At 33.9% G+C, this 25,512-nt stretch overlaps 2 protein-coding genes across 3 annotated transcripts in view; one reads left to right on the top strand and one right to left on the bottom strand.

Annotated features, from left to right (window-relative positions):
* Positions 1–3,548: 3,548 nt before the first annotated feature.
* LOC106055353 (uncharacterized) lies at positions 3,549–9,237 on the top strand. Of its 2 annotated transcripts, none has more exons than XM_056023121.1 (2): positions 3,549–3,674; positions 7,867–9,237. In XM_056023121.1, exon 2 carries the CDS (start codon positions 7,933–7,935, stop codon positions 8,410–8,412), a length of 480 nt encoding a protein of 159 aa, XP_055879096.1. In that variant the 5' UTR covers positions 3,549–3,674; positions 7,867–7,932; the 3' UTR covers positions 8,413–9,237. The 2 variants fall into 2 exon arrangements, with proteins under 2 accessions (XP_055879096.1, XP_055879097.1); XM_056023122.1 differs by lacking the exon at positions 3,549–3,674 and adding an exon at positions 5,522–5,545.
* A 2,027-nt stretch (positions 9,238–11,264) lies between these two features.
* The window catches only part of LOC106055341 (inositol-tetrakisphosphate 1-kinase-like), a 41,197-nt gene continuing 26,949 nt past the window's right edge, over positions 11,265–25,512 (bottom strand). Inside the window, exons 4-10 of the mRNA XM_056023120.1 lie at positions 21,979–22,093; positions 20,648–20,746; positions 20,073–20,116; positions 19,506–19,665; positions 17,161–17,228; positions 16,905–17,073; positions 11,265–13,451 (exon numbers count right to left, since the gene is read on the bottom strand). Coding sequence (XP_055879095.1) covers positions 13,105–13,451; positions 16,905–17,073; positions 17,161–17,228; positions 19,506–19,665; positions 20,073–20,116; positions 20,648–20,746; positions 21,979–22,093 — 1,002 coding nt within the window. The 3' untranslated portion in view covers positions 11,265–13,104. The remainder of the gene's footprint in view (positions 13,452–16,904; positions 17,074–17,160; positions 17,229–19,505; positions 19,666–20,072; positions 20,117–20,647; positions 20,747–21,978; positions 22,094–25,512) is intronic.

Raw genomic sequence — 25,512 nt, 5'->3', positions numbered from 1 at the left:
ACTGAATTATGTTGATGCTGAGGAACTGAAGAGCACTTTTGCAAACAAAAAATATTTAACAATACTTACAATAGTAATAAAATCTATAGGCCTAAATATGATCAGATTGATCTTTGTAAACTTATGAATTCATTAACATTGGAATACGCATTTCCCACTTACTAAATGATGCTTATTATGTTGATAGGCATACACTAATTATAAATTATCTCTTAATAGGCTAGCTCTCTTTCGATCCCTCACTTTCCCTCGGTTTCGATCACTGTGAGCCCTAGAGCTATATAATATATCACACCTCTGGTCAGATTCATAAGCACTCAAGCAACTGGATTTCTAAAAAGTGCGTCAAGGGAAACGAAAGCTGATGCCCCTATACATTTGATTTATTTTTTTTACATTGATAAACTTCAATAACAGCTGAGAGAGAATATATTATATATAAACAGGACAACCAGATGGTAATAAAAAAAAAGCCAATTTAAGCGTAGAAAAAAATGCGGATAAATTAACGTGATTTAATCTGCATTAACTGTGCATCGTGAAATATTAAACATTAATAATAAGGCTTGTCTTCGAGTACGAAGATTAGTGATCGAAGGATGTATACAGTGACCTACATATTTTGCCACATCCAGGGCAAGCATAACCATTGTCTGCAGGTGGTCGATTTAGAGTTTCTTTTCGCCGTCTGCGTCTGTCCTCGCAAGCGGATTTTCTTTTGGTCTCAAATGTGTATCCCGCGGCCTTTGTGAATGAGCTCCAGCTGTCTCGTTCTGAGGCCGCGTGTAACCAGGTGCTCTCTTCTATGTCAGCTAAGGCAAGTTGGCGCCTAAGCTGGTCTTTGAAGCGTTTCCGTGGGGCGCCTAGTTCTGTTACGTCGACCACCTTTTAGCTCACCAAAAAAGACCGCCTTTGGCATATGTTCGTCTCCCATACGAGATACGTGCCCTGCCCAGTGTAACTGTCGGGCCATAAAAAGTCCCTGTATACTGTCCATACCGACGTTCGCAAGGACACCGCTGATTGTAGTGCGGTCTTGCCACCGTATGTCCATGATGGAGCGCAAGCATATTTGGTGAAAGCGCTCAATTTAAGTAGTCTTAGTTGCTTTCTGTATAGTACCCGCATGTCTCAGATCCATATAGAAAGGTAGGCAGACGGTGCGATTTATTCCGCCAAACTCTGCCCTGAAGGCGTCCAAAAGTGCTACTGGCCCTTGCCAGATGGTTATCAAACATTAAATGGCGTTAAAAACGCAAATCAAAACTGTTGGACCATACCACAAGGTGCTAATTTAAGAGCTCGTAAAGACGTTACTGGTGAGAACAGAACCAGGCAGAAAAAGAAGCAGACAAAGAAATCGAAGGGATAAGACAACATCATAGAATGAAAAGAGATTTTAGTCAAGAGAGAGAGGAATGGAGAAAGACGGTCGACAGTTCATGTACGGTGCCCCAACGGTTTAACAGTCTGAGGGTAGGCCTATAGGTGAAGATTTAAAAAATAATAATCGACGCAAAGTAGGCCCAGGGGTATTCCAAAACTTTGGTCCACAAAATGCAATGTGTACACCAACCAAATCTAGTCTCAACTTCGATGACCAACTTAGACCGACTAGGCACATTTAATATAAAATCTGGCTCCCACACCACTATTTATAAGAGGTTTCTAGTTCTTTTGGCCAATCAAACAACGCTGAAAAAAAAGGGATCTCATGGATATCTCCGAATGAAGACGCTAAAAGTGTCACTTAATTCTCTCAATATCAACAGTGCCTCCTGTAATAATTGGCGCACTAAGACAACAGACAAATTATATTTGAATACAAAGGAGCGCGCGACCCCCCCCCCCCCCCAACTTGCCTGCTTTTCCGAATGATAGTGATCGAGGTTTTTTTTTCTCTATGACCTAGATTTTTATAAGAACTGGAGTCGCGGTGAAGCGCTTTGGCTTCCGAGCTGGGGGGTGGGGTGGAGGGAAGGGTCCCGGGTTCGAATCCTGGTGAAGACTGGAATTTTTAATTCCGGGATCATTTTGCGCTTCTGAGTCCACCCAGCTCAAATGGGTACCTGACATTAGTTGGTGAAAAGTAAAGGCGGTTAATTGGTCGTTGTGCTGACCACATGAAACACTCGCCTTGGGCCACAGAAACACATAACCTTTACATTATCTGTCATATGGATCGCAAGGTCTGAAAGGGGATTTAACTTGTTGGACTAAAAAGGTTTTTAAGATCCCTTTTATTAGCTCACTTAATAATAGTGACGTACTTATGGGTATTTGATGCCTTAATTTATTGCGGTATAGGTCCTTTTGATGCCCTGACAACAACAAAAAAAAAAAGTGCTGATACTGATATGGGAAGAACATTCAAAGCACTTGTAGCTGTGTTTTGTAATGGGCTTTATCCTCGTTAAGCCATTTTCGTGATAATCCAAAAGCGCCTTGTAGTTAGTCTGTTCTGTACACAAAAGACGTCAACAGAACGATATTTGGTACGCGCTGGAACAATTTTAACTTTCTGACAAGGAAAGACGGATAGAATTGCATTAGCATAGAAATGTGTATTCAAGTCTAAATTTTATTTGATCAATAGGCCAACTTAAATTAGGATGCACATATAATTAAATTTGAATAAAAATATTTAAAAAAAAAATCGACATATTTAACCATGTCTGTGAATACTGAAGGATTTATTCCTCTTGTTGGTACCAGTAATTAATCGATAATTGGTTAATTACTTTTAAAAATCGATTTGTGTATTTTCGACGCCAATAAAAAATTGTGCTAAATTTCAACCAAGAATGGATGTGGGGGGAAAATAACGTGTTCAAACTTTTTACCATGACGGCTGATGAGGGTTAAACCCAGCACCATCGAGATCGAGAGACCATCGAACGACAGTCAAAATGGCATATACCATATGACTAATACTGCGATTGGATCCCACGATGAACTGCTAAGTACAGTAAAAAACGCAAACTAAAATTCTACAACCATATCACAATTTTAAGGCCCTTACAAATACCTTCCTCATGGGAACAGTTCTAGTATATTATATACAGGCCTACCAGGAAAAAGAAGAAGATCTCGAGGCAGACAGAGCAAGCTATGAAAATAGACAACATGTAAGAATGGATATGGGTCTTTGTGCTGTCATTTATCTTATCTAGAGAGGAATGGACTATTAACAGATCTTGTGTGGTGCCCCAACGGTTCAACAGACTATAATAAAGGATTGGTGATGGTGAATCTTCATTAATGAAAGAAACTTATACAACAAAAGTGTCTATTCTGAAATCTGAAAATGGTCTGTCAAAGTGTAGGCTATTTCCCAACGCAAATGATTTTAACTCAAATGTTATTAGACTTTTTTTTTTTTTTTTTTAGGTTTAGGTGTGTGTGTGTGTTCGTGACATCTATATCAAAAGTGTCCGTGTGCGTGTTTGGAAAAAAAAGGGGGTATACCGTGATAGTATACGGTATTATTCACATCGTGACCCCTTCAATGTCGAAAGTGCCGTTCACATAGGCTCGATCACAGATATATATAATATCTACAAATAACCGGAAGTTTCGAAAAGAAAAAAAAAAGTCAACACTGATTTTAAAGTTAGATCTATAAATTCTAGTCTAGTTGGTCCATCCAAGTTCAGTTCAGTCCATGATTACTGGTAAGACTAATCACTAATTATATACTAATATAGAGATCTATTCTAAGATCTAGATTCTAGAGATTTACTTTTTCTACAGATCGACTTGAGTCTAGATTTCATCTACTTTTTTAATAATTTAATATAATACACTACTCACTACTACTGACTCTACATATACTAGAATTTACTACATCTAGATCTAGATTATCTAGATTCTAAATTGACTAAATATTTAAAATAACTGTCACGTGTAAGTGATACTAAAGTGTAAGTGTAGCCTAACCATGGCGCGAGCATGGGGGGGGGGTGCACCCTGGATTCTGAGTAGCCAAATTCTAGCCACTTTTTTGCACCATCAGATCAATTAAAATCTAAGTAGCAACTGAACAAGTAGTATTTCCACTGGTGACTGAAGTACATTTGAAGTAGACAAGCCGTCACAAGCCTAGCCTGGCCTAGGCTTATCAGGCATTCATTCACATACACCCATCTGAATTAGTAATTCTAGATCTATGTAGTAAAATTTTACTTTTTAAAATAGCCATTTTTTTTACACCTTCAAATCAATTAACCTCTGCTTGGAAGCAACTTAACATGTTGTGCTTTCATTATAATAAAGTTTATAAGGATATAAATAAGCTATTGTTACATTGTAATAAACTGTAACAAGCTAATCTGTGTTGTTAATGTCCAACCATGTACGCTTGCAATTCAATATTCTATAGCACGTTAGTCGTAACGATTTGTTTTCTTTTGCATATATAATTAATAGTTATATCATTATATTTAGTAATGACCTAGAATATAAAAAAGTGTTTTTTTTTTGTCTTGGAACAAAAAACCTTGCCAGCTGTCTTTTAATTTGATATATTATGTGAAAGTTTGTTTGAACAATATTGAAGAGTGCAGTCATCTTGATAAATGTATTTAGATTTTGTGGAGTTACGGTCAGTGTTAGTGCTCAATAAAATATAATAGCAGGTTAAACACATCCACCAGTTTGTGATAGAAGAGCTATATAAAAAAGTTCTTCACATACCATTAGAGTCAAAACGTTGATTTGTATCGACGGAGCACTGGCAGCAGCAAGAAATCAAAATATACAAGCAGCAGTAGAGTGAATTAACTTCGTTTTCTTGGTATTTGGTTAATAAAATGCAGGTATCTTAGCACTTAACAGACGTGTTGATGGGGATTGTACTCGATTACAATTCATTGGTTTTGCCATTGTTGTTTAGAGAGACCCCACTGGCTGTGTCCAGTTTCATTGTCAGCGAATACATTATGTACATTTTTCACATGGATAAACTACTTGGCCAAGGCTACGATGGCTGCCCAGTGATGGGTAGCATTTAAAAACTGTGTTCAGCCAAGGATTCGTGAAAAATATCCAAAAGCAGACCTTGTCCGTTGCGAGTCCCACAGACTTAAATTTGTTAATATTGACCTGAATACTATTTCAGTTATACGTAATGCTGTTAGTGTCATCCAGAAGATTATCTATTTCTTCCATAACCGTCCCAAAAGAGAGCGTTGATGCTAAATTTTCCTCTTTTGTGTGAGACAATAGACTGAAAAATACTAATTCCTTCGCGCTTTAAGTCACAACTTTGAGATCTTTGACTGTTTGGCGTATTTTAAAATAACTGTTGTTAGTGAAACCTGACAAACTGCATATTTGTAATCTGCGCCTGCGTCTCATGTATTTCTGATTTGTCTTTTAATTGTCAGTTATTTATCTTTTCATGAATCAGTCAATTTCCGTGATGTTGCAGTCTGTCCATCTTAGCATAAGTGGCTGCTTAACAGCACATCAGCAGTCATATTAATGACATAAATACCAACTTGGCCATGTTGAGGAACACTTCAAGGATGGCATCTTGAGGAAGGTGAGACTGCTGGAAGGCAAACGGTGTATTGAGCTGGTGCTATTGAGAATTTGTAGTTGACAGACACACCAAGAAAAAAAACAACATATGTTTGGATTTCGGGAGTTATTACAGAATACTACTTTACATTACGTAACTTTGTTCGTTAGTTTCTTCGTTAACGTTTTGCTTTTCAAGCAATAATAAAGCTCAGTTCAACTTGTTTTGTCTACATCCTAAAATGATGCAAGAGCTGCAATATTATGAAGCACTGCAGATAAGCATTCATCGCTGGCGTGTCCATCGCGACGAGAAGCAATTCAGTAGTAAAGTTATTGACAGTTTTTGCAGCGCTTGCTATTTTGTTTGATCAACCGTCGGGATGCACGGACAGCATAGATAAACTTAATACCAACGTCTACAGTAAATAGTTTGTTCACTTGTTATTTTTTTTTTAATTTCATGAAACAAATATTTACTGTGAACTTAATATCGCATAGGTATGGGTGACGTGGTACACTTCTTTTCTTTAATATTCTTTGTCATAAAAAAAGTTGCAGTTACGACTTACCATGAGTGGTGACTTGCACCCCCCTGCAATAAATCCTGCGGGCTAAACTAAACTAGTGTAACAATACCGTCACTACTCACTGTAATGTGTAATAAATATATTATAATATATAATAGACCACTAAATAAGGCACTATTATCACTAGAATGACTTAGATCTATTTAGTCTATAGTCAATAGTCAGTATAGTCACAGTATAATGGGTATAATTATATGTATAGTCAGTACGACTTGAACACTAGAATTCTAATTCTAGATTTATCAGTATCTTTAGTCATTGCTCAGTCATGACCCATTGTCATTCTAGACTATTAATCATTATTGTTAGATTAACTTAGTTTGTTACACTTCAGTTACTAAACATTAAAATTTAGACCAATTTAGTATTTCATAGACTCTAGATTCTAGATAGATCGATATTCTAGCTATCTATCTAGTCAATCAAATTATCATGCTCACAATGCCACAATAGAATCACACATTTGCATTGTATTTAATCAAGATTTACAATCTCATCTGGATCTAAACTATAGAATCTACTAGAGTAGACCTCTATATAAATTTTATTAATAGATATAATATAAATATAGATATCTGAAGTGGCCTTAGCAGTGCGCAGGGCTTTGGGCAATATCAGCTCTATGAATATAAATATATATATTATATATAAGTATGTTAACTAAAATGGGGTAAAAAAACAACAAAAGATTCCCTTTATTGCCTCTACACCCCTGATAATTTCAGATAGATTTAGATTATGGCAGATGCCATGGGGTGTAAATGGAATAGGTTTGTAATTTACATAGATTTAGATCTAATTTAGATGTAAGGATCTAGGAATAATGCATAGTAAATCAACAAATAAACGAAATGAAGTAATTAGGCCAGTTTTATGAAAAAATAAAATGTTCTTAGATCTAGTACATTTTGAAATCTTTGTTAGGCAGCTTCCTGGGAACATCCGCCAAAGTTTCTAACTCTAGGTATTTTAACGCAGTTTCAAATATTATTCTATCTGATGCTGTCACACTCAGCCCCTCAAAGAGTTGAAACATTCTGTGAAAGTCGTAGTGAGAAAAAAAAAGCAAGTTGTAATGGATATTTCTGTGAATGTTCAAAGAGATAGGAGAACACCTGTAGACTTTGTTTAGATGCTGTCTATTGTTTCGTATGTAACCCCAATTTTCAAAAGTCCAGTTTAAATTCATGACCTTCATAATTGTAAGCCAGATTGCTTTCCAATAGACCTAGGACATAGTTAGCTAGTAAGTCTCTGCCATTCAGTCTTTCCTGACCCTGCCAGTATTTAGTATACATTACTAATGGTAATTGTAATAAGTTTAATAAGTTGTAAATTATAGTTATCAGTTTCCTTATGAAACTTAAAAGTAAAAAGTAAAGTACCCCTTTCAAACCTTGCGATCTATGGGGCAGCCGCAGATGATGTAAAGGTCATCTGTTTCTGTGGCATATGGTTAATGAGGGTGTCATGTGGCCAGCACAACAACCAACTGCCTTTACTTTACAATCGCAGATGTTAGGTACCCATTAGAGCTGGGGTCGACTCAGAAGTGCGAAATAAAAAATTCCAGTCTTCACCAGGATTCAAACCCAGAACCTCGGTTTGGAGGCCAAGCATTTTACCACTCCCCATCTACAATTCTAGTACAAAAATATTAACACAAAAGGAGTATTTTTGGTTTAATTGTTTTTCATATTTTTTATATATTTGTTTTTAATTTTATAATATATATATTTATTTTTATTCACAGTTCATTTGGTTACTAGAAATCCAAAGTCTGTTGCATTGTTTAGAAAGGATAGTTGAGTTCAGTAAAATGTCTGACTTAGACGAAATAGCTGCTGCTGCTGGCATAGCTATTGTGGAAGACAACTCTGGAAATGGGGATGCAGAAAGAAGTAGAGATGATAATGACAAGTCATGTAAACCTCTAGAGACTGACATGTCTTTGCAGTCACAAGTATTGGATTTGGAAACCATCTCTTCCAATCGTTATACAGATGCAGACCCAGACTATGTCAAAGTACTGGAGGATAATTCAGCAGCTCATCCACCCTGTGTGATAGACTTTTATGTCAGGAAGCCGAGAGAGGATAATCGTAATTGGCAAGGGAGATATGATGGTGGAGACAGAAGAAACTATAACTATCGAGGAGGAAGAAATGACGGCTGGAACAGAGGTTATGAGAGGCATGGTGGACATGGTGATTACCACAGAGAAAACAGAGATTACAGGCACAGAGAAAATAGAGATTACAGGCACAGCGAAAACAGAGATAGATCACCACACAGATAATCCACTCTGTATACTTAAGATGCTTATATGTATATATTTGTATTTGTACTTTTTTAAAGCTTTCTTTTGATTTCTGTGTTGCTTATTGTTTAATGTAGCAATGTATGGAAGTTCATTTTGATGTTCATCATCAATAGGTCTGGTAGCAGATTACCATAATCAGATCCATTAAACTGCCCTAGTGAGGTAGAATCCAGATGCAGACAGGGAATTTTGAGATTACACTCAAGCTGAGATGTGTTTGTAAAAATGTTAGTTTGTAAAATGTTTTACATGGTTTCTCATGTTCCTTCAGAGTTGAAGATAATCACCTTCCTAGTTCAAAGCTCCCTGGTATGAACCCAGGACGAGATGGCAGAATGAAAGTCCAGGGTGCATACCAAGTGACCAGGCAGCCATCCTGCTGAGCAGCACAGAAAAGATTCCCTAGATACCTCCACAATATAGAATAGCCCAGAGCACACTGAACATGCTACATTAATATGGAGAGATGTGACACATATATTTATAATAATAAGCTATAATAAGTTTTTCAGTGTCACCATAAACTTAGAATGATAAAATTATTCTAAGCTTTTGAAACTAATAATCAGCTAATATTTGGCATTATGTTTTATCTTTAAGAAAGATGTGAACTACTACTAGTACTATACTGAATGAGGCTCAAAAATAGAACACAATAATGATACCCTAACCAAATTCATTAATATAAAGATTTAATTGCTACTTTGAACTGTTATTTCAATTTACTTCCTGGTGAATGGATTGTCCATAGTCATGTTTTCAAATTGTTTTTTTAATGGAAATAAATCTTGGTGTAAAGACTTTCTTATTTTATTCTTATATTTATGTGTTGGATGAATTATCTAGTAATGCACATTAACAGTGCTAATGTAAAGTTGTAACTGCAACCCAGAATAATTTAGCAGCCATCAACATAACATGAAATATTTAGATACAGGTATTTGCAGAGAATGTATACCATATAATTTACCAAAAGGTTCCCTCAAACAAGAAAATTACATCCTTTACACATTCAAATATTAATTCAATTGTTATATTTTGTGTGGCCTCAAACTATTAAGTACTAATTTCATATATGATAAAAAACAAAATTTAACAAGTACCTGTAAAATAAAAAAAAAAAGCTTACATTGAGTGAAATTGCATCAATTATTTTGTTTGTTTTACATGTTTCGGATGTTCCTTCAGAGTTGAAGATAGTTTACTTCCTAGTCCAAACCTCCCGCTGGACGACGGGGGATGGGAGCGGGCAGGGTTTGAACCCTCGACCGTCGATAAATCCGAACGACAGTCCAGCGCACAAACCGCATGACCAGGCAGCCATCCTGAACCAATCATGTAGTTAATTTTTAATTAATCTCAAGATGACCATTTTTTTCATGCTCTCTCCACTGTACCTTGAAGGATCAATTTTGACAGTGAATCGTGTCTTACAATTTTGACTAAATCAGCTCAGTTTTTGCAAGTTTTGATTTCCTGGTATCTGATACCTAACAATTTTCTGTAGCAAATATTCAGAAAAGTCTTTCAGTGTCAGCATTCTGTGTCCATCTTTCACAACCTTAGAGACTTAGAGAGACCACTGGCAAAGAATACAGACTCAACTTTTTAATAGATGTAGACTACTAGACTAACATTAATAGATGTGTGCGATTGGAAATAATGTTTTTGTTTAGAGCAAATATGGTCCTCTCACTTTTGTAGACTAGAGGGGCTGAATGGGTTTCTGGGAGAGTTTCTTCTGTGCTGCTTTTTCAAAGGCAATTTAAAAAACAGTAACTTGAGTCTGGGTTTGAACTCTAGGTCTCAAGCTTCTATAATCATGGAAGGCTGACATGCTAGCCTTCGAGCTATATCAAGTATTTATAAAAATAGGTTTTATAGACTATTGTTTGTTATAAATTTGTATTGAGTGACCTAGTTCTCTAAACAAGGCTCCCCTAAGCTTAGTAAATTTTCTATATCAACAAAATTAATTATGACTAATTGATTAGTTAACTTTTTAAAATTGATTCATGGGGTTGTCATCGACAATGAATAATTGTCCACAGTTTCAACTTGATCCTAGAATGAGAAGTGGGAGAAATAGTATGAGGGGAAAAATAGAATGTAAAAGATTCCACCCAGACAGTGAGCTAATATGATCCCAATAAAAACTGGGTTATCTCATTACTAATTATTTTTGAAAATGTGGCACTATAACATTTTGAAAAAGAAGTTATCTGTTTCAAAGAACAATGGAAAAGAGACTAATGCAATTGCTTTGTCTATTGTCCATTACAATAATGAAAACTACTACCATTCCAGTGTAAATATAGGTGTGTACTGATAATTCTTTTATTTTGTGTGTGGTTCTGGAGACTAAGACTGCTTTATTGATACTTGTGATTACAAGGATTCTTTTCTCATATAAAAACAACAACAACACAACAGAAACATTCACATAAATAAAACAGACTATTATAATCAGTGCTCTATAGCATAGTTACCATTTAAGACTTTAAATACCATTTAAACACATTCATAACAAAACAAGTCAACTAGAAACACATTTCACAAATATTACTGTTTATTTTAGCATTAAAGGAGACTGCCAAAACATGAACTTTTTAAAGTCAGCAGCAATAATTTCTATCTTTTCCTATAATCAAAATTATGTGATAAAGAAATATGATGTAATTATGATATGTTTAAATTTAAACATTTAGTTGAACTCCATTAACTACTGCTAATATCCAACTTGCATAACTTTTTTTTTTCATGTTTCAAACAATGAATAGTTCATTTCATACCTTGTATTTATTATTCACACATTATTTTTTTTAGTCAGAATTTTGTTTTTGAAATGTCCAATACTTTTTACAAATAAAGCTACAAATTTGAAATCCTTGAATGAAATCCAACTATGTGTAACTAAAGGAGAATAAATGTGACAATGCATGATCAGCTCTCAGTTGATTTAAAAACACTTGTATCATTTTCATTAATAAACACTACTTTGTACATAGATCATATGTGCTGGTAAAATATAACAAGGTACAACCCAACCTCATTTTAATACAAAAAATGGTTCTCATATGAAAAAAAACAAAACAATTTGGATAATTTGGTCTCAAAATGTGTTTCTTTTCCTAGTTGTTACTTAAAACTAAGTTGGTCCATCAAGTGAACAAAAAGAAAAAGGTGATGAGATCACATCAAAGTAAAGATGGTTGATGACTTGTCATGGAGCAGTTCAATGAGAGGTCAGTAGCACAAAGAAACTTATCTGCCCAAAAAATACAATTTCTGTGATGAATTCCAAACATTAATGTCGTGTTGCCAGAGAACTATATCATTTTAAGAACCAATCCCAAACACCCAGCCTCCACTTTCCACCTTTTGATGCGATTCAAGTCATCAACAAGAAACAATTGACAATAGTAAATCAACAACAATATCATAAAAAGTTGAAATTAAAAACGTCCACAGCATAAAAGAAGGATCCAGTCGAGACAATGTGTTGCTAAAATTGCTGGACAGTGTCAACAAGATCATTGCAACATACAAAAGGAAGTGAGCAACATATGGCTCAACTCAATGTCTTTAGCAGGAAATACAAACTGATACCATTTCAAACCTAAACATAAAAAATTGTTTTTAAATAGGTATAAATATCACATAGAAATATTTTCAACTAAAAATTGTCTCTCCACTAGCTCTTCTAGTAAGAGGAATGATGTCACACACTATGAAGATGGTAATAACAAGAAGTACTACAAAGTTAGTCAAACACTAGTACTTTTCAAATCTGACTGCATCAGTGAGCGAATTGCATAGGTTTGGAAGAAAAAAAAAAAAGCTTTATTGATTATCCATGATTAATTAAACCAAAAACAAACAAAAAACCCTGCAGATATAAACTTAAGAAGTCAGCATATTCATGAGGATGCCATTAGTTGTGTAAACCAGGTGGCACATTAATCACACTAGACTTCACATTCATCAAAATAGATACACCTACTAGGTCTAGTAGAATTCCTTGGGCAGGGGGAAAGGGGGTGTCTAGAAAATATTGGGACTAAAAATATCTCCTACAGCATAAAATCATTGGTAAATAATATTTAGCAAATAAAAAAAAAAGGAAGGGGGGGGGGGGGAGGGGGGGTACCATACTTCAACAGCCTGTGTAAACATAACATTTAGCTGCACTACTAAAATGATATTGCTATAGAGTTAAAATATCCACATCAAGAAATTTAGCACTTTCAAGCTTGAATTGAAGAAAATGAATCAGCATTCATTTGGCTTAGTGCAAAAGTAATTTCTCAAAAAAAAAAAAAAAAAAAAAAACAGTAACCAAAACAAAGCAGATTAATTGTGTAATTCATTACAAAATATAAAAAAAAATTAAATAATGTTTTTCAATAATCTAGTCTATAATACAATTCAATATACAGTTTCATTATTGGCTATAAAAATGACACAATATATAAGATTACAATGAATGGAAAAAAAATGTAGAAACCTGTAATTTTAAATTCTAAATAAACAAGCTGGAAATAGTATTGTGAAATATTTACAGTTAAGTCTGTACATGACTGACTACAGCAGTAACAAGGACACAGATATTTCAAAATACAGACGCAAGATCACCAGCTTGCCTATGATGAGTCTGATCTCTGCAACTTACTGAGAATCACCAGGGCCAGCATCACTAGCCTCAATCAAATTATTATTCCCGCTTAAGTAAAAACTGCAGGGTTTCTCTTCCAGTAAATTCTTTTCCTGGCTTCTTGGGCTGAGATCTATGACAGGCGAGGAAGTGGTCACCGGGGATTTAGCCATGCAGTTTAATTGGTTTTCAGATGCCCTGCGTGCCTCAAGATTCAGCTGATTTAAAATGTTCACACATGCTGGGTCATGTGGTGGAGGCTTCAGACGGCCATTCACCAATTCTCCCCTGTCCTTTGCATCCAAAACTTTGACAATGTGCTCAAGCAGGATACCGAAAAAATTGTCAATGGCTTCAAAACCTGGTAAGTAAAATGAAATAAATAAATTATTACTAAATTATTATTTTAATTATGAGATGAGCATTAAAAAAATGTGATTTATCACATTCAACTTAATCATTGTGAGAAATGTCTGAAATGTCATCTAATGAATTTTAAAAAGGAATAACAAGAAATGCTCTAATTACCACCCCTAGCCCATAAAAAATTTTAGTCTTGTTGCTTGGTTGTAGGTTTGTAGCTCCAGACAGCAAGTAGAACTAAAACAATGTAGTCAAATTAAATTCTTAATGTTTAACTTGAAATAACATTGAACATAATATAAAATTCTTTTTAAACAATATAACTTGAATATAACTTTTATTTATAAATATACATAGATTCAACTTGAAAATAGATGGACATACAACTAAGATAAACTTTTTTAGATTAGTTTTTGATTTCTATTGTCGTGTTTGTGTTTGTAATGTTATTACAGTGCCTTGAGCCTACATTTTGTTTGTTAACAGCGCTTTATAAATAAAATTATTATTATTATACTAAATACAAAAACACATCCTTTCTGTCTCACATCTTATAAAAAAAAACTTCCTTTAACTAACCTCCATGTGACATATTTACATCTCTTATGACAGACCAGCTCATGGTTTCATCAGCCTACCACACCAAAAAAAAAAAACCCCACTCCCTTTCCTTGTCAATACCTTGGAAACGCACATACACTCCATAACATATAAGTTAGTAAATTGAATGGCTTGAATTAATATCCTTCAAGCTATGTTAGAAAACATGTCAACTAAAATTGTAATCTCTTCCACTAAGTATCACAAATAACATTCTAGACTCCATTAAGAAAATACTCAGAGCTACATGTAGCAAGAGAAGAAATGGAGTTGGCCTTGACTCAACTAGAAGTTACTAAAGTTGAAAAAAAAAATATCCAGAAGGACTAGACAATGCATTTCACAACTCCAACCTTAGTGAAAAAATACTTTATGAATTATTACTAGACACTTGCCTAAACATAAAAAGGTTACATTAATACACAATCTAAGATACACTAAACTTTAAATCCATTTGCTATAAAAGAATATTGTAGAGAGTTCTAGCTTTTTACTAAAGAAATATAAAGCGTAAAAGAAACTAAAATGACAGTCAACTCAGTATATAGTTCTTTCAACAAATACACTTGAGTTCTGCAGAGGATGCTGTGAGATTGTATATACTGTACATTTGGTTTCAACTTCGGTAATTAAAGTTAAGTACAACTTCTAGTGTCTTCTTTTTCAAATCTGCATTACTTCAAAATGGGGAATTGATAAGACACTCATTTGTGATATTTCTTCTAAATAAGTGCAAAAAATGGTTCTGTCAGGTACTGAAACACAAATTTATACAAGTAAGCAGAAAGATGTATCATTAAATTCACTTCTATCTCATAATCTGCAGACCTATGATATCTTAATGATGAGCAAGTAGACATTTTCCTTCTGACTGCTGGCTTTTCACTCACTTCTCACTCCTGTTTACTTGCATAGTCATTCTAACAAAATAAGCTCAAACTTCTTTACATTGGTAACTTCCTGGAAACTGAAATTTCAAAAACATTCTCCATCATGCAGGTCTTTTTAGAAACTAGATGTCAAGAAACTAATTAGTTCCCCTTAAACTACCAATTAAAAAAAAAATCTAACTTATTGATGCTCTGAGTACTCTTCCAAAACTGTGCTGTTAGCTTGCATACTTCTGGTTGTCTTGAGTGTTAATACAAGTACTCTAGAAGTACATTGGGTGTTTCTATGAAAATTCATTGTCCTCATCTGTTCCAAAGTAACCAGTGAAATATATGTCTGTACTTATATTTTAAAAGTCTTCATCTAAATGTTTTTAAATCTATGGTCTTCAGATGCATCATGGTAGATTCCCCTCATTTGGTCCAAGTCCATCCTGCCTTCTTTGCTTCTTGACCTACCAATCTCCTCCAAGTCTCCCAGCCATTCTCTTCTCCTGTGGGTTCCAGTGTAGAGCCTGTCTTGCAATATTTTCTGCAGTTCTTCACATCAACAGTTTGGATCTATTGAAATAATGACCCTGAGCCTTGATACAAATATGAGAATGTGATAGACACAATAATATAAAATACACCTAACAAGAGAGAGCTTCAAGTTTATCAAGGATAAATGAAAACATCTTTTAGTGTATCACACACTGACAACTAGTATTCATCAAGGATAAATGAAAACATCTTTTAGTGTATCACACACTGACAACTAGTATTCATCAAGGATAAATGAAAACATCTTTTAGTGTATCACACACTGACAACTAGTATTCATCAAGGATAAATGAAAACATCTTTTAGTGTATCACACACTGACAACTAGTATTCATCAAGGATAAATGAAAACATTTTTTAGTGTATACACACTGACAACTAGTATTCATCAAGGATAAATGAAAACATCTTTTAGTGTATACACACTGACAACTAGTATTCATCAAGGATAAATGAAAACATCTTTTAGTGTATCACACACTGACAACTAGTATTCATCAAGGATAAATGAAAACATCTTTTAGTGTATCACACACTGACAACTAGTATTCATCAAGGATAAATGAAAACATCTTTTAGTGTATCACACACTGACAACTAGTATTCATCAAGGATAAATGAAAACATCTTTTAGTGTATCACACACTGACAACTAGTATTCATCAAGGATAAATGAAAACATCTTTTAGTGTATCACACACTGACAACTAGTATTCATCAAGATAACCAAAATAATGACACCATATTAAAACATATCAGAAACAACAATAATTTCATTATCTATTAAAACATAACAGAAGCAGCAATAATTTCCTTAACTATTAAAACATAACAGAAGCAGCAATAATTTCATTCTCTATTAAAACATAACAGAAGCAGAAATAATCTCATTAACTATTAAAACATAACAGAAGCAGCAATAATTTCATTCTCTATTAAAACATAACAGAAGCAGAAATAATCTCATTAACTATTAAAACATAACAGAAGCAGCAATAATTTCATTATCTATTAAAACATAACAGAAGCAGCAATAATTTCCTTAACTATTAAAACATAACAGAAGCAGCAATAATTTCATTTTCTATTAAAACATAACAGAAGCAGAAATAATCTCATTAACTATTAAAACATAACAGAAGCAGCAATAATTTCATTTACTCCAAAACTATCCATATTTCAATCATGTTCTGAACTAAAACCGAGACTTAAATTCATGAATACAAACTTATTTTTAAGGGGGACATGTTGTTCCTTCTAATCAAATAAGACCATATAAACACATATTTATAAAACAATGTATTTCTTTGTCATTCTTGCATAACTCAGATTTTCAACAAAAAAAAATAAAAAATAAATAAACAAGTACCTATGTTTATGGTTTTTAAGGTTCTAGCAATAAAAGCATTAAGTCCTACCTGGAAAAAAGTTGATATCAATAATACCATATTGATTAGTCTCACTGTCCATAATGACATCAAAACCAAACAAGTCTAGCTCCATAGCTTCTCTCATACTTTGACCCAGACGGTCAAGGTAAACCCAGTCAGGTTTGGTGGGCTGATTTTCTAGAGTAGCATAATCCACCTTGAAATAAAATGAATTCTGAAGGGCTTAAACTCTCATCTTAAAAGCATGAATGTGCTAATTCAAATATAATTGTGTACTACTTACAGCATTGAGTGGATGGTCTGAGTCTGCTTTAGACACTTCCTGTGTGTCAAAGAAGATTGTAGGATGAGCTGACAATGAAAAGAATTTGCAACTATTAAAACTGAGATCAGTTAATTTTATGAAAGATTGATTTAGTCTAATTCCTAATGCTATAATTTGAATTTGATTAAAACAGAGTAAATGAAAATTGCAAGTTAATATGAGAATGTTGATTCTATTACTAGTGTCATGTATCAATTTAAAATAAACCCAAGTCTAGGTTAATTAATTTACATATGCATGCCTGTAACGCAAGGAATTTCCTATGAATTAAGCAGACACCTGTCTATCTCGTGTATGACACTTGACAGGAAATAATTTGATTGGTTGAAGAAAATAATTTCATTGGTTAAGCAAAGTGTCAAAATTGGAGGTTAGAAAAATGCACGAAGGGAAGGTCTGTCGTGATGTAAATTTTGTAGAGATACGACATATTTTAGTTTTGAGTTAGAATTTGTAGAGACAAGTCTTGTATTTTATTAGCTCTAGTAGTAAATTTGAATATTTTATTATTGAACTTTTATCTTTCTTATCTTATATAATACAGACGTTACTTCAAAAAAAAACTTTGAAAGAAAGTTATTCATCTGATACAGTTTTATTTCTGTACATATATTCATATACAGTGATTCTTAGTTGATGAATTAAAGTTCTGTATTTGAATTAAAAGGATCTTCATTTATTGAATCTCTAAGATAGCATTTAGATCTAGAGATATACATCTACAGAATCCCCGGCATGTCACAGTATCTTCTTGTAAAACTTTAGCACATTTCAGCACTATCTTCAGCAAGAGCACCTGCAACATATTTTAGCACTTTCAACGATCAAGAAGAAGACCTCACGACCGCTAGATTGGGTATGGATGCCTACCGTAAATGCAAGTTAACCTACATTTTATAATATGCTTATATTTTTTGTTAATTTTTTTTTTTTCTGTTTCAAGTTGAATTTAGATAGTTAAATATGCCAGTGTTTAGATTAAACAAAAAAGTAAATTAGAAAAAATTTACATTACAATTATTTAAAATTTCTAAGTGATAATAATAAGACTTTTCAAGTTTCTATTCATACAGTACAGGATATCTAATTTTATCTTTAAAAAAAAGTTATTTCCCTTTCATTGTACAATCTAATTTATAGTAAGACTGATCTATTGTTATTTCATAAATTATTTATCACAATGTTGCATTTCAGAACTTCAACATTGTAATGTCATTGAAAAAACAACTGAATATTATTACTTATCAAAACATAATAAGTAAATAAAATTTATACACAACTTAGGGTACACTTAACTTAAAATCCATTGACAAAATCCAATAACCAAAAAAAAAAAAAAAAAAACCATTTAAAAGTACTTAAAAAAAAAAAAAAGCTTATGCGAAGTGTAATTGTATCAATTAGTTTGGATCAGTCATGTAATGAAATATGTAGGTCTAATAGACCTAGACCAACAATAATAAATCTGTGTGATTAGAAATATTTTTAACATTTTTGTTTAGTGCTATTTCATGCTTATAGCTTTCTCAATACGCTATGATCCTATCACTTATTTGGACTAGTTGGAAAGTTTTTAATTAATTTTGGATGGGGAGGGGGGGGGGGGAGGAGGAGGATATCTGGGCGAATTTTACTGTAATCGGTTTTTAAAAGCATTTAAAAAAAAAAAGGGGGGGGGGGGGGAGGGGACCTGAATTGAGACTCAGGGTTCACGCCTCCTCAAATCGACGTACTAACCTCTCTGATGCTGAGGTGTTTTATGACTAGAGAAGATTGTATAGTTATATAGTTATTATAGTTATATCTGGGCGAATTTTACTGTAATCGGTTTTTAAAAGCATTTAAAAAAAAAAAAGGGGGGGGGGGAACCTGAATTGAGACTCAGGGTTCACGCCTCCTCAAATCGACGTACTAACCCCTCTGATGGTGAGGTGCCTATGACTAGAGAAGATTTTATAGTTATGTATTGTTTATTTCAATTTTACTTTAACGCAGTGACCTATAAAGGGGACTAATTCAGCTTATACCACCACTTCAGCCAAGTACAATTTCTTCCCCTTGTTCGAGATACCATACAAAATAATTAATTACCAATGGTTAATTAACTAATTGTTTTTGTTTTTTTTAATTGATTCTTGTGTTGTCAGGTAAATCTTTTTGCAAAACTTCAGCTTGATCCAAGTTTGGGTGACAGAAATAAGGTGTACAAACCTTTAACCAGACAGACAGACAAAGTGAGCTAATATAAGCTTTGTACAAGTAGATAAAAGTATATTGCTCTGATTATTAGGAAGATGACTTACGTCCAGGATATAAATTTTTCAAAGAAGGTCTTTGAATGATGAATTGCTTACAGCCAACAACTAGAATCTTGTACAAGATAGCATTGTGGTTTATGAAAGACTGGGCCACACAAGGTGGAGTTATGTCCTTCAAGGAGTCTTCATTGAAGATAATTGACATCTATGGAATATACATGCCTGATTTATTATAGAATGTTCAAATCTGATTCACAGACATGTACAAAAAAAAAAAAAAAGTTAACTTAGCTTAACTATGTTCATCTTTAACTTTTTATAAAAAATATATATCTTTTTGTTTTTAACATTTTTACAGATGAATTAGAATTAGATTAGTATTGATTTGGTGAAATATACACACATAAAATGTTTATGATCATTTAAGTTTTAAAATAGTAGCAAAAAACATTTACACGTGAGGAGTAAAAAAAAAAAAAAAAGAACATAATATTGAAGTGAGTGTTAAAAACTTAAAAAGAGAATTAGTTTTATATGTTAAAAAAAAAAAGACAGGGAAAAAAAAAAAGACAAGGTAATACTTTTTTTGTTTTTTTAGCGGCTTAATGATACCTGGTGAGCATACGTTGATCCATGGGCCAGAATAGGCTTGCATACTGCAATAAGAATGGTTTTAGTAAAAGTGTTTCTGTATGTCAGTAGGGTGTGAGTGTGTGCTGTGTGTAAGAGTCCAGTGGTAGATGTGTGATGGAAGAAGTCAACAGCAACATACAAATTCATAATAGAGTTAAAAAAGTAGTAACACAGATTGGTTTTTACATCTTCCCCAACTTTTTTTATTTTAATGTCTATCCCCAAAATCCTAGTAGAATTAATAAAAACATCATTCTTCAGTGATTATGTTCCATAGAAATATATAAAATCTTTTCTGTATTCAATTTAGATATATTTTTGCATTTTTATACATGCCTGATTATTTCCCATTTCTAAGTGTCTAACTAGATTTTAAAATAATTTAAAACAAGTACAAGTATTCAGTTTCTAAATGCTGAAAGGTAGTATACAAGAGCATTATTTAACTTTATAGAAGCTACTTTAAAAATTGATAAATAATCCAAATCTTCTTTTAGGTCCTTTAAAATATTTCTTTTTGATTACTAGCTACAGCAACTAATTGGTCCACTCACCCAAGGGGAATGTAACATTAGCCTTGGCAAGTTTTTCCTTATTGACTTCAACATCAACAGAGTTCAACTCAACAAATGTTGGAATCATGCAGCGATTATCTGATGAATATATTAGACAATATTCTATTACAGTGCATTTCATCTAAATCCATCTGGTACAGAAAACTTAAAATATAGAGACAGGGTCTTGAAAACATTTTTTACTTTTTAAAAATCTACAAATTAATATTAAAAAATATAAATCTACTATGATATACAAGTTACTTACAAGCAGTAAAATGAATTAGTTTCTAGTTAGATGTCTACATATAAACCTTGTTTGTTTTTTTAAACACATTAATACACATTTATATATAAAAAAAGTTTAAAGGTATTATAACAAGGGTTGTGTCTGAACTGGATGTGAACAAATATGTAGATCACAGTTACAACTGCATAATCACCTGAACTACTGCACTCCTCTTTAATTCTTGAGATTTAAAGACATGATTTATAGATTTATATAAAATTATGCTAAATTTTAAAAAGAGCATTCAGTAGTATTTAATATAGGTATTATCTCACAAATTATAAGGTGCTAATTTCAACTCTGAAAATTAAGGAAGAATGCAGTGTTTTATGTGTAAACTCAGCTAAGACCTACAAATAAATATGACTTTGTTATTTTTGCCAGAAGGAATAATAATAATATTGGCAATGTCTTTGCTTCCTAACTTTAAGGTTGAGAGAAGTTGCGACCCGCTTATTCTTCCGCAAAGCCGTTGTCCACCAGTGGTCTATTTAAGTTTTCTTTCCGACTTCTGTGCCTGTCTTCAATAATGGCTCTCCTTTGGGTCTCAAATGTCTGTTCCTTCATAAGAGCTCTTCTGCTGTCTCTTTCAGACTCCATCTGCTGCCAGCTACTTTCTTCTATGCCGGGGAGGGCGAAATGATGCCCGAGTTGATAGTTAAAATGCTTACGGAGGGCATCTCTGTTACGCAGCCCTCTTCCGACATATCGCAGCTGTCAATTGGTAATTAGTGCTTCTATACTGTCCACACCAGCCTCCAGCAGAACATAGTTATGAATGAATGAATACTGTATAGCTGAATGAATTATCAGTTCACATTAAGCTGAACAAGAATGTTCAAAGAGATGTAACTTAAATAAAGCTTATTTTGTATTGATTAAGTTAAGAATAAAACAGGTAATGCACAGTAAAACTAAAAAAAATATTTATTTAATGAAACAAATTTTGAATTTATTGCTTAGCACATACCAGTATTCCTATAAAATTGAAATTATTTTCAAAAACTTTAAAAAAAAAAAAAGATATGTTAATAAATAATACCTTTCATCATATCAGCAGATGAGACCCTTTGGTACTGAGTGTAACGGTCCAGCAGACGACGGATGCTGTCAAATGGATCCAAAACTATACATTCAGGATGTTGCTGGATGTATGTCTGTAGAGCAAAATAAAATAATTGTTTGAAAACCTTTAAAACAATAAAATTCTAACCCCTATTGACCATTAAAAAGGTCATTTTAGTAACATGGTTCTAACTTTTTAGATACAAATAATGAAATTAGCTAGATTTTAGAAAAAAACAAAATCTCATATTTTTTTAAGCAAAGATCCTTGAAAATTGAAAAAGACTAATCCTGGCAAAAGACTAAGAGATGGTCAACAGATCATGTGTGGTGCCCTAACAATCCAAAAGTCTAGGGACAAATGAAGTTCTCATAAAACAATCTTTTTTTTTTTAAGCAATACAAAGCTTAATCATGGACTAAAAGGATGGTGGAAGATTTTAGAGTCAACTAAATATCTTTAGGGGTAAGAAAGAATTTGGTGAGAACACAGGAGTTCATAATGTTGAAAGGGTTAGGGTTATTATAATGTTGAAAGGCTTATAATTAAAGGTTACTGGATTGCACAAGAAAAAGTGTGTATGTGTGTGAGCCACATGAGAGAACAAAATTAAATGTGTTTTCTACAAAATTGCTCTGATGTGTGTTTGTGTTGGGCTGTTTGTTCAAAGTTATACAAGTGATTTTGTCAAATTATCAACAATTAACAACTATTTAATTGTGGCTTAGCACAAGTATCAGCTGATATTTGCCATCATAGGAGTTGAGTAACAATAATTGAGGAGGAGCTCTGACCAAAAAAAAAAAAAGGGCTATGGTACCATTAAATATAAAGTGTTAAGATGAATAAAAAAAAATTGTCGTTTTAGATAGATTCTATTTTTTTGTTGACGGCTCCTGTAGATTATAAATACCAATCTTGGAGATTGTGTAACTAAGTGCAATAGTGGAAACTAAAGTTACATGATAGCGTCTAGATAATTTTAGATTGTAATAATTTTAATCTCAAACTCAAGTTTCGGATGTTTTTTCAGGGGGGGGGGGGCAACGGGCAGGGGAAGAACCCGGGACCATGATTAAGACGACCGTACGACCAGGAAGCCAATCATTAATCATACATTGACATAAACTGTAGACGTAGGTTAATTTAATTTCACTCTGCAATTACCCCCTCCCTTGAAAATGTGACATTGACAATTTAAAGGAACACCGCTTTAAATGATAAGCATGCATTTAAAAAACATTAAAAAAAAAAAAAGTGTAGACACTAGGTCTACGTCTAACAATCAAATAATCATTCGTTGACTCGTTAGTCAACAAGATCAATGCGCATGACAGGATGTAAATCAATAACAAGGCTAAATATAGCTTCGCCGGGCAGACGAGTGGTGGTGAAGAGAAAGTGATCGACTGACGTAATACGCATTCAAATAAGTACCGTAAACTTCTTCTCTAGTTCTTGCATTCATCAATTTATAAAAGCTTGCTTCCCAACCAATCAAACAAACACAAGTTACTGTTGCTCGATCTCCCACCCAGTAATTGTAAACAGCTAAAAAAATATTTATACAAAGACTGAAAAAGGATGTTAAAAAAAAAAAAGTGTAGTCGCACTACGCTTCTGTGCATTTATTCAGATGAAAATGGAAGAGGTAGACATGAGTGACGTTCTTTGTAAACAATGGTTCTCAATTGACTATTGATAAAAAGAGCTAACCGCTACATGATAGAAATATATAGGACCTACAAGAGGTCATGGGATGGCCTTATCAAAAATTTGAATACAGGTGAAATCTAGGCCGGGCAAAGGTCAATATTTAAATGTACGTTACTGTCAAATAAATCTAACATGAAAACACGATAGGCCTAATGTATATATCAATACGCGAAACATTGTTCTAGGTCAGTGTTGATTATGTTTATCAAGTGGCGTTCAGTAAGATGTCAGTCCGCAGGGGGAAAAACAACAAAAAACCACGCTGTTGTGTGGGGGGCGAGTACATTTCGTGGGACGCTACCTGAACTAACCGTCTCCAACTGGTGGGATCTGGTCGACACAACTGTCGAGTAGGTGTAACGCTCTGAGCCCTTGACAAACCAGGCCCAACTTTAAACATAGGGCATATATTGGGGCTCAAGTCCGCTCAAGATAGCACTGTGTTATCTGCAAGTCTGTGCACTTCTTGACATAAACAAGATGGGAATAAGCCCAAAAGGACTTCTAACCAGGTGTTTGCAGTGGCTAATATTGAGGCTATGTCCACAAGAACACCAAATGATGATAACATCAATTTCTATTAATTTTCACACACATAAATATCAATGCTATTGCCTGATCAAATAAATTATTATGATATGCAATGAAATGTGTTATGGCCACGTAGGAATTGGTTATTTGTTTCGTAGAAAGGGAAAGTTTAATAGAGACAATGACGCGACTAGTAAAAACAAGGCTAGGATTTTAGGAAGAATAGCGAAATTGAAAAAGATACTTTGGACGACTTTAGACAGGAGCAGGTTTTTATGAACGTAGAGATTTAGCTTGAGGACATTCGACGGTTCCCTTCGTTATTATTCAACTTCTTGCTCGACATTCGCTGTCAGCGTCGACTAACTTATAGTGTGATATTTATTTGATTTCATTGACACTGTTACCTCCGTTTGACTTATCTGCATAAGACACAGCGCGGAAGCGCCTAACAATTGGAAACCCACTTGAAAAGTGTACTCTCTCTTTAACCATATAGTCTTATAGGGAGAACTCCGCCGTCGGACAGTCCCAAGCCCGGCTGAGAAAGGAGGAGGGTTGGGAAAAGCCACTAGCTACAGAAACACCAAACAGCAAATCAACAGAAGTCACGGACCTGGGAGAGGATGGACCTCCAGCTGGAAGGTTTATGACGCCATGTCGGTGAAAGCTAGAGTCATCTGGGAGCCGACATGCCGAAGACCATCATCTCTACCAGGACCACCACCACCATCGGATTGAATTATAGGGAGACGCAGGCAAAGAAAAATGTTTAACATGACCATCTTCGGATAGCAGATTGTCACGCCTCTTTACTTCTGTGGGTCCTAGCACACGACCAGCAAAACCATGATTACAGGTTACACTATTTTAGTACTATTAAATAGAGCTGTCGAAGAAAATTAAAAACATTCCCTGTAACGACTATGAATTCTAACGAACCGACGGAAGTTATATAGTATATAGGAAAAGAAGATGTGGGAAATCAAGCAATTATAAAAAAAACATTGACATTATTCCAACGAACTTTCCAACCAGAATAATTACTTATGTGTCATAAAATCTAATATATAAAGCAGAAAATAAGGCGTATGTATGTATGTCCCGCATAGAAATCAAAACCGTTTGACCAATCTTGATAAAACTTGGCAAAAATGTTCCTAAGATCTTGGCGGAGACCAAATTGTAGGTTTAATGTCCCTCTAACAACTGGAAGGCACTAAAAATAAAAATAAACACTAAATTTATCTCTATTTTTTTTTT

This window comes from Biomphalaria glabrata, chromosome 3 (assembly GCF_947242115.1).
Source record: "Biomphalaria glabrata chromosome 3, xgBioGlab47.1, whole genome shotgun sequence".
NCBI lineage: Eukaryota > Metazoa > Mollusca > Gastropoda > Planorbidae > Biomphalaria > Biomphalaria glabrata.
The sequence above is the reverse complement of the archived record's forward strand: the minus strand, read 5'-3'. Positions and strand labels throughout refer to the sequence as shown.

Excerpts from the sequence above, each read along its gene's own strand:
- LOC106055353 (XM_056023121.1), top strand. The coding sequence starts at position 7,933 with ATGTCTGACTTAGACGAAATAGCTGCTGCTGCTGGCATAGCTATTGTG.